Raw genomic sequence first — 10,710 nt, forward strand, 5'->3', positions numbered from 1 at the left:
AAGGTAATCATTGATTGTTCATTTATCGTCTTAGTGTTAATAGTTAATTGCTGTTAATTGAGGTTTACAATTGGTGAATTGGTGGATAGAAAAAATTTTTTTTCTAACAATCAACTAACCAATCAATCAATTGATGATCAATAACTTGATTGTTAACTTGCTAACTTTTAGACTTATTGAATTGACACTCAAGTTTAAAGAGTGTTCATTGCAAGACAATTAACAAGATAAAGAGAGATTAAATTTTGATTAATTGTTTTCTCAATGAGAATAAGTAAATTGTCAACAAATCTCAACTTCGATTGGAAATTTTAATCGAAAATTAGTTCGATTAAAATTCACTTGATGTCTCTGTAGATTTTTCATTTTGGCGCCTAATTGATTTACTTTTGAACATTTGGTCATCTCTTTAAAAGCGTTTTTTTGTTTTGACCAAATTGTTTACTAATCTCTTGTTGGATTAATTTTAATTGTTTAGAGTTTTTGTTTTCTTTAAGTGAATTTACTGGTATTGTAATGAAATAATGGGTGATCATGTTTTGTTAAACGAAATTAATATCGATCAAGTTGATAGATTGTTGGTTAAACACGGGAAAAGAGCCTTCGGTCCTTTGTCCGTGAAATCGGCCTGGTTACCAATCATCTTGACCAATAGTTTACGAGCAAGTTGTGGTGAAATTGTACCAATTAATGTGCAAACTTTGACCATTGAACAGCTCAATCAAATCACTCCACCTCGATGGTTGATTAAACTACGTAAAGGAAGAGTCCACGAGGAAGATATTGAAAAACTATTGCGTCTTGGGATTAATAATATAGACCAATTGAAAGGCCTAACTGATAGTTTTATGAGAGATGCTGGTATTGGATTGGAAGCTCGAAGGTCAATTAATAGGATAATCAAATCTCCAAATACATCGGATCTTCACTGTAATATCATTGATCTTCCTCATTCATCGTTACCGGAGCCATCGGGTGAATCTGATTCTATGGAAAGTAATTACTCTGATGCAAGTGAAAGAGGTGAAGGTGATAATACTAATCAAGTTCGACCGGTTTCCACAGAAATTGTTGAAAATGTGATCAGATTCATGACAAATCAAATGGAAATTCAAGATCCAACGGTAATGGCCAATTCTCATCGATATGTTCGCAGTGTTGTTTCACTTTTACTCCAAATTGTTGCAGGAAGAGTTCCAATTGTCAGGTTGATGCAAGTAGCCGGTTCCATTTGGGATCTTCTTAATCAATCAAACACCACAAGGAGATAATTCTGTTGAAAAGGAAACCCATGGAATCCATTAGACACATCGGACAAATGAACATCAAATCAACACTTTTCATCACAATTTTCATGTTCACTTTCATTTCCATCAACATGAAACATGTTATTTGAAATTCAAACCACAATTTAAATTATGGCCAATAGACTCGCCAAATAATCTAACCCAGTTACTTTAATAGATTTGCCATCTAAAATGATGATCAGTGATCAATAATATTTTAATTAGTCTCTAGTGATCAAAAATCAGTTACAAATCTAATTCAAGTCTTATCATCACCATGTAGACACAAAATTGTCTGATTGTATTCAACTTTTATAACTTTGTATTTTTATATCAAAAAGTTCATTACTTGATCATTGTTGATTTGAATAAAATTGTTAAGCAATTTAAGAGAAAAATATATTTCTAATTGTAACAATCAAAAAACAAGAGGAAATCTCAATTGTTATGATTAGTGTTTACATTTTCCAGTCAGGTGACTTTGAGAATCTCATTCACAGCTGATCACCAACTCGTGGTTGTTTATAGTTACATTGATTTTTATTTTTCCTTTTTTTTTAAATGTTTTTTTGGTGTTTAAATTGTTCCATTCAAATTTAGATTAAATGTCACCCGGATTAACCCGTCATTTAGCTGGTAGAAGATATTTGAACCATTTCAATTCGTTACTTAAAGGATCGAGAAGGAGATTAAGTGAATCCATTGATGAGCAACAAAAAGACAAAGGAATCAATGAAAATGATACAAAATCGGGTTCGGAAAACAATGGAAACAATCAAGATTCCAGTAATTTAAACCATGTTGACAGTTCAGATCTAAATGTAAACAGTAAACCTCGATGGGTTGCAGCCGAACGCGATGCCCGATTAGCCAAATACCGAGAGATTGTGAAACAACCACCGAAATTTGATTCATCATTTGTTTTTCAGCCGCAAACTGATTTTACCTTTCGTTATCCTATTTTCCACACAACGATTGATCCCCGAATTCCCAGTTCCTCATTAACCGATTCTAAAAAGGATTGGACCAAAACCCTTGCAGATGTACTGAAAAAGCCTTTAGTTGATTATCCTGAAACTTGTGATTTCCTGATTATCGGCGGTGGGATCATCGGTCTATCCACTGCCTTTTTCATTCAACAAATTTGGGGTAAAACCACTTCAATTATCGTTGTTGATAGAGATTATAATGTAAGTATATTCTAATTTGATTCAATTGAATTGTACTCTCTCTCTCTCTTTTTCTAATCATGAAATTGTTATTCTATCTTTAGTATACACATGCAGCATCTAATTTATCTTTGGGATGTATTAGACAACAGTTTTCCCACCCGACTAATGTGAAAATGGCCGCGTTGGGAGCTCAATTTTACAGGCAGGCAAAGGATCATTTGAGTATGATGAATGCCGATCCACCGGATTTCAATTTCCATCCTCAGGGGTACATGTTCCTTGTCGATCCCATTCGAGCTGAAAATTTCATCAAATATCATGAAACACAGACTGAATGTGGAGCCTTTGTTGACATTTTATCGCCCAATGTGTTGAGTCAAAGATTCCCCTGGTTGAACACCGAGGGAATCGTTTTCGCCACCTTAGGTTTACAAGATGAAGGTTGGATTGATCCTTATCCGGTTCTCGTTGCGTTAAAGGGTAAAGCTGAATTTCTTGGTACAACTTTCTTGGAAGGGGAAGTTTTTGATTTCAATACAAATGTCGCATTTCCGACTTCATTTTATCGAGATGAACTAAACGATCCAATGGAAACATGTAATAATGCCCTGATACGTTTTCCAAACGATGAGATTGGACAAATATCGTTCGCTCGTTGTATAGTTTGCTGTGGTGCCGAATCAAGGGTACTCGCTGAGACTTTGGGAATCGGAACAACGCCCGGTCTAAGACGTATTCCTTTACCAGTTATGCCAAGGTAACAATTGATTGTTATTGACCAATTTTCATCTAATTATTATGTAAAAATTTCTCTTATTCATAAATAGAAAGAGATACGTTTTCGTTTTCAATGCTCCGGATGCTCCAATATTAGATTTTCCTGTGATAGTTGACCCAAGCGGTGTAATTTGCCGACGGGATGGTTTAGGTGGAAACTTTATTGTTACTAAATGTCCAACAAAGGTACATTATTATGTAAATTGTTCAATTGTAGGCTAACTAATTCTCTCTGATGTTGATTAGGAAGAGGAACCAGATCCTGGTAATTTGGATGTTGATTACAGTTTCTTTGAGAAAGTAATTCATCCAATTTTATCGAATCGGGTTAAAGGATTTCAAAAGGTCAAATTGGTCGCTGCTTGGGCTGGTTATTGCGATGAAAATGTTTACGATGGTAATCCGATCATTGGAAATCATCCTTTTTACAATAACATCACTTGGCTTTGTGGCTTCGGTTCACATGGTATCCAAATGGCTCCAGCGGTTGGTCGAGCAATGGCCGATCTACAATTGAAAGGTCACTATCCCGAAGAGCTAGGATTTAATTTATTACCTTTCTCCTGGGAGAGAATGTTTTCTGGAGAAAAAGTCTATGAAGATTTGATTCTTTAATCCAATAAAATTAACGAATCTTTCATTTCTCCTTGATAAACCAAATGTAAGCTCAAATTTCAAATGAAAATGACAATATTAGTTTGACGAAAACATTGTCAAGTCAATTGTCTTCAATTGGTTGATAGAAAAATTTAAATTATTTATTGGATATAATTGCTTATTCTATCCTAGTTAATTTACTAAATCATCGAGTTGTATTGACTGTACCGAAAATATTAGCAGTTTGTTTACTTGCGGCTCTCGATGGAGCGAATCCTAAAATTTTTTGAATATTCTGTCAGATATTATTCAAAGAAAAAGAAGAAAAATTAATTTTTCATAGAATAGAACATGGGTTTTCCTTCGTTAATTAGGACTAATTGTTATGCTTACCTGTCGTATTGACATGGTACATAAAATGTACAAAAAAATGAAGGAACAATCAGTGTAATCATTTCCAGAAATGTTCCGATGAGACAATCCTTGGATCAATGAAATTGGTTCGAATGGTAACTTTGCGACAATCCGTCCATCGAAACTAATAGAAAATTTGATGACTTTCATGATGAAATTCTGATGAAATGTGAGCAGTGAGAGAAACTTACATTGAATTAAACATACTAAGAAGAGCCGTAAAGGCCAAACCAATAGCGAACATAGATTTCATTTTGACAAGTGAAAGGTCACGATTATGATTCTTTAATTTTTCCTCTTCACGTTCCAATTTCTTTTTCTGTTGTTTATCACTTGATTCACCGACAATCTCCTTCTTCTTTTCCACTGATAAACCAATGAAGAGAGAGAGAGAAGTAATCAAAAAGTTCCAATGGAAGAATTTGAAAATTTGAAAAATGAACTCAAATTCTCAAATACAATATAAACTTACATCTTTTACACTGTCGTTCAACTTCACCTTTCAATTTTTTAAACTTCTCAGTTCGGTAAACCATAAGCCAGGTAAGAGCTAAATAAGACAGGAAAATAAAAAAAAATCAATTAATTTTAATTTGTTGACAGAAAATCATAAGAATCAATTTACAAAATTAATAACCCAAAAGAGTAAATGAAAACCAAGACAAGGAAAACTAACCTTCACCTAGAAGAGCAGTGAAAATGGATATAAAAAGGATCAGAATACAATCTTGATACATACTGAATTTATTATTAAGTGAAAATTAAAAACCAGAATAATTAATTAAAAAGTTAATTTGGTTGAAAAGAAAACAATTAATTTCAAATCATCTGTTTACATTTAGAAAAAGAAATGAGTTTGAAAAAAAGGCGGGAAATTCAATTTACTTTGATCAACAAGAATTTAAGTTTAAATTGTTATCGATTATCTGATTTAAAAGATTAAAATTGTTTGAAAATTATCCAATTAATAAACAATTAGAGGAAAATCTTGATTAAATTGATTGGATTATTGGAATTCTTTCAACTTTAAGCCTAATTGCTTTTTATTGATTCTGATTGATTTTAATTGTTGAGCTGAAACTAAATCAAACTGTCATATTCAGTTGATGTTATTCAATTAATCATATTATTGATATTTTCACCTTGATTGATTAATCCAGTTACAAAAATTACTCAATAAATTATGAAATGTTTTTCAATTGATGTTTGTTTTTTATTCAATACCAGACAAATTATTATAACGGTAAATTTATTAATCCATTTATTTTGAGAAAAATTAATCAGCTTGATTAACTGATTGTCCAGGTACATACAACAATTTCATTGATTACAAGGATTAATGATTATTAAGATTAAGATAATCATTATTATGAAATTGTTACAAAAGTTTATCACAAGTATTAAATCAGTTTAATTGAGATGAAAATCATTCCTATTGATATTATCAACTATTGATTGATAAAATATCAACTAGAGTTATTAATGAGTGTTAGATAAGGTATTGATTATCAAATTAACTTAACCACATCAAATTAATCTGCTTTGATTGGGATTCAATAGACAACCATTAAAAAAAAGTATCAATTTGGATCAATATGATTGTGTATTGATTGAGATCATGTTACATAATTTTCAATACCTTCAAGTAATTAGCTTTGATAATAAGTTAATTATATCACGAAATCTATTAATAATTAAGGATATTATCAACTATTGAATCAATTGATTAGCTTAAATTGCTTCACTGGGAGTTTATTCATTGATTGATCAACTAATTAAGTAGATGATGAAAACTCTTTTACTTTATTCATCCAACTGAAATCAATTCTTAAACAAAAGGATAATTAACCCACTTGATGATATAAAATGTTTCCATTTGCATTTGCCCTGAGGATATTTACTCAGTAAATAGTTGGAACTTGTAATGTATTTCCAATGATAATCTCTCTCTCTCTCTCTCTCTCTCTCTCTCTCTCTCTCTCTCTCTCTCTCTCTCTCTCTCTCTCTCTCTCTCTCTGATTTCCAACTCCATGAAATTCAGGAAATCATTTCAACTCAAGTTTCTTTTATTAATAGTAATTTGTGATGAAAAAAATTCGTTTCTCGATTCTAAGTATCATGTAGATTTGAGTTTACATTGAAACTTTTTCGAATCACCGGAAGTTTTGTAATTTCCTTGTCTTAGAATTTAACTGACATTGAATGTGTTAAAAGGTAACAGGTAAATAGATTTCTCCCTGAAAATATCGAAGAAGGAGATAAAATAACAAGATTTTCCATATTCAGAAAATAGAAATTGAAATTTCCAACTGATACTCATGTTTCTAAGTCAATTACTAAAAGTATTTGATTACAGTTCTTATTGAACAATTGAAAAATCTACAAAAGAAACTTTAATCGCCTAAGGTTGAAATTTCGAAACTTATTGATTCAATCAGATTAGAAAGTAGTGAAATATTACCACTTCTGGCACACAAATTTACTCTTTCTTTTTCTCTCTCTCTCTCATCATCATTTACCGAGTTATAAATGGCGGGAAAAACAAAAAATTAAATAATTCATATTTTTAATTATTGATCAATGTATCATCATAGAGCTCATAAACAAAATGAAGTCTATCAATTACAGGTAATGAACATTCTTCATTGTTTTATAGATATGGACAAACTTCAATCAACACTAAGATCATTGTAATCAAATCCTTTCGTAGATAAATCGTATGTTGATACCCCACAATTCCAATAGATTACTTGACCTTCTATCCAAGCAGGCGATAACAGATCGTCCTTCCTTCTTTATACAGGTCCAGAATAGGTAGACAAAGTGAAAAATTTTATCCTCTTCACAGGTTGAATTGCGGAGATGGCGAAGATAACATAATTCAGACCAAATGGTTCGAATATTACCAAAGAGAAAACGATAGACAATAGAGTTGACTTTTGAATACGCATGAAATAGTTGATCACCTGATTTCATTGCAATTTCAATTTCATCATTTCAACTTTGGAAATGAAAGTAAGCACAAATTGAATGATAAAACATTTTAAGTGATTTATTGGAGATGAAGATGATGAATGATCGAAACTAAGATTGTTCAACGTCTTTATACTCATCACCAACAACCAACACCCATATATCCAATCGTAAATTCGTTTTGATTCAATTAAACATCTATTGGCAATCAATTCATTTTACTTCAATCACATAAAATTCGTTTCATTGTATAGATAATCAATTCATTTTAACTTCAATCACATAAAATTTTTTTCATTGTATAGATAATCGATTCATTTTAACTTCAATCACATAAAATTCGTTTCATTGTATAGATAATCGATTCATTTTAACTTCAATCATATAAAATTTGTTTCATTGTATAGATTATCGATTCATTTTCATTAATGTTTTTTTAATAACCATATCATGTTGTATTATATATAAAGACAATCTTCGAACATCATTCATTCAACAAAAATGGTTTCATTTAAGTGCTTTGAGTGTAAACGTACTTATAAGATTGAGAAAAACTTTCGTAAACATATTGAACAGTGTCAGTCTACTGAAACTTATGGTTTAGTAGATTTTCCTCCCTATAAAATTATGAAAAGTGCTTTTCGACAGTTTCTCTTAATTTATTTAGTGAATAATTTAACCTACAGAGATACAAATGAAATGTTTATTGATCAACGAACTAATATGGAAGATTTACTTTTTTATGTGTTTGAATATCTCGGTGTTTTCAAGTATCAAGTTTGTGTTAATGGACTTCTTACTAAACCAGACGGTGAAAAAACTATTCAACCTTATTTCACATCATCAATGAAGACAATTACGTTAAGAGATAATATATTCATAACTCTTGACGAATGTAAAGATGAGGTGAATAATCGAATCGATACATTTACTCATCTTGGTAGCGGTTGGTCAATCAATAAGATATCATCAATCGAAATACGTATTGCAAAGTTTATTCCTCAAAGTGGGGGTTGTCGTGAATTAGAATTACCAGATTGGATACAGAATAAAAAGGCGTTAATCTCGATTGACTGCGAAGAAAATTGTTTCATGTGGTCAGTCCTAGCAGCATTATATCAACACAAAGATAACCCACAAAGAACATCACATTATAAAGAACACATTCACAAACATAATTTCAATGGATGCAAAGGATTTGTTGACATAATTGATATTCCAAAGTTTGAGCGGTTAAATGAAATTTCAATCAACATATATTCATTAGATATTGACACAAATATTATACCTTTACAGTTGAGTAAATACAAATTCGATATTAAAATCAAATTATTTTACTTCAAGGTCATTACTATTTCATCAAAATTTTAACCGTCTTTTGAACCAACAAGGATCAGGATTATATCATTGTTACAGATGTTTTGTTGGATTTAAAATTTTTCAAGACTTGAGAAACATTTGGAAACATGTAGTTCAGATCAACATGTTATTATCCCACATGAATCAAGCAAAATTGGTTTCATGAAATGGAAAGCATTACAACCATATCCATTCATTGTATGCTGATTTTGAGACACTAATTAAACCAATTAATATCGAATCTGCTAAAACACTTTTGAATACCAAAGTCATATCGCTAGTTATGGTCTTATTGTCGTTGATTGGAAACAAGATATTATTCATTCTTCATTTTATCGTGGACAAAACATAGTAGTAAGTTCATAGATGAATTGAATTCCTTAAAACCAGTACTTTACCAATCTTTCAAAGAGAACAAAAAACCTCTTTCTATAACCAGAGAGGAACACATGAAAGTTCTGAGTGCATCGCAGTATTGTTGGATATGCGGATTTCCTTTCAAAGACCATGATAAACGTGTTTGTGATCACCATCATCTAACAGGCGAGATAAGAGGTGCTGCTCATCAATGTTGTAATCTTGAACTTTTTTGGAATTTTAAAATACCCGTTGTTTTTCACAATCTAAAAAATTTCGATAGTCACTTGATTATCCAAGCAATTAATAGGACAAACACCAACAATATTGATGTTATTCCTCATACTATGGAAAAATATTCAGCTATATTCATGAACCAATTCATTTTCATCGATTCATATGCTTTTCTTGCTTCTAGTCTGGATACTCTAGCGTCAAATCTGGACGATGATATCAAGAGAACATATCTCAAGAAGATTTTTCCTATTTATAAAATCGACAATTTACTGAGAAAAGGAGCTTTGCCTTATGAATATATAGATGATTGGTCTAAATTTGAAGATAAATCTTTACCTCCAATTGAAAAATTTTATTCATCATTAACAAACAAATCAATTGATCAACAACTTTATGATCGATTACTAACAATATGGGATGAATTCAAGTGTCGAAACTTAGGAGAGTTTCAAGACATTTATCTAAGAGTTGACGTCACACTCTTAGCAGCTGTATTTGAAACATTTAGAAAAAATTGTATTCAAGAGTTCGAACTCGATCCAGCTCATTTTGTATCAATTCCTGGACTATCATGGAATGCAGCTCTAAGAAAAACCAGAGCCAGATTGGACTTATTGACTGATATTGATATGATAACGATGATTGAAAAAGGTATTCGTGGTGGAATATCATGTGCAATCTCTCATCACGCCAAGGCAAATAATCCAGATACACCCAACTATAATCCTTTGATGGAACGATCATATATCACTTATCTCGATGTGAACAACTTATACGGATGGGCTTTGAAACAAAAGTTACCGACTCATAACTTCAAATGGGTTGAAAATTATCAATTTGCTGAGATTATTGATAAAATAATTTCAGGATCAGAAAATAAAGGATACATCCTTGAAGTTGATTTGATTTACCCACAACATCTTCACGATGATCATGATGATTATCCTCTTGCACCTGAGAAGATAAAGATAAATGAAAACCAATTGAGTCCATATCAACATAAACAGATAAATCTTCTAAGAGATCAAGGACGTAAAAATGTAACTAGTGAGAAATTAGTGCCAAATTTAATGGATAAGTATAACTATATCATCTATTATAAAAATCTAAAATATTATTTGGAAAAAGGACTCCAATTAAAACATGTTCATCGTATAATTGAATTCACTGAGACAGCTTGGTTGGAACCATATATAATGATGTGTACTCAAAAACGTCAACAAGCAAAGAACACATTTGAAAAAGATTTATACAAGCTGATGGTTAACTCTCTGTATGGAAAAAGTATTGAAGATAAACGTAAACATCAAAAAGTAAAAATTGTCCTCAATCGTAAAATAGCAAAAAAATATTCAAAAAACCCACTATTTGATCAGTTTATGATCTTGGATGATGATAAAGCGATTTTCAAACTTAAAAAAGATATTGTTGTGTTGGACAAACCAATTCATCTCGGTTTCACCGTTTTAGAATATGCAAAGCTATTGATGTATCAACTACACTATGATACGTTTAAATCACATTATGGATCTAATATC

General features: G+C 31.3%; 2 protein-coding genes across 2 annotated transcripts; one reads left to right on the forward strand and one right to left on the reverse strand.

Annotated features, from left to right (window-relative positions):
• Nucleotides 1-1,748: 1,748 nt before the first annotated feature.
• Nucleotides 1,749-3,895, forward strand: LOC128389277 (FAD-dependent oxidoreductase domain-containing protein 1-like). Its single transcript, XM_053348835.1, has 4 exons — nucleotides 1,749-2,476; nucleotides 2,560-3,215; nucleotides 3,286-3,421; nucleotides 3,482-3,895. The coding sequence occupies exons 1-4, from the start codon at nucleotides 1,892-1,894 to the stop codon at nucleotides 3,848-3,850; spliced, it is 1,746 nt and encodes a 581-aa protein (XP_053204810.1). The 5' UTR covers nucleotides 1,749-1,891; the 3' UTR covers nucleotides 3,851-3,895.
• On the reverse strand, nucleotides 3,828-5,082 carry LOC128389278 (calcium load-activated calcium channel-like). Its single transcript, XM_053348836.1, has 5 exons — nucleotides 4,923-5,082; nucleotides 4,719-4,796; nucleotides 4,438-4,612; nucleotides 4,226-4,370; nucleotides 3,828-4,127 (listed from the first exon to the last, which is right to left on the reverse strand). Exons 1-5 carry the CDS (start codon nucleotides 4,981-4,983, stop codon nucleotides 4,038-4,040), a joined length of 549 nt encoding a protein of 182 aa, XP_053204811.1. The 5' UTR covers nucleotides 4,984-5,082; the 3' UTR covers nucleotides 3,828-4,037.
• Between the last annotated feature and the right edge of the window lie 5,628 nt (nucleotides 5,083-10,710).

This window comes from Panonychus citri, unplaced genomic scaffold (assembly GCF_014898815.1).
Source record: "Panonychus citri isolate SS breed McGregor unplaced genomic scaffold, ASM1489881v1 Contig00107, whole genome shotgun sequence".
Taxonomy (NCBI): Eukaryota; Metazoa; Arthropoda; class Arachnida; order Trombidiformes; family Tetranychidae; genus Panonychus; species Panonychus citri.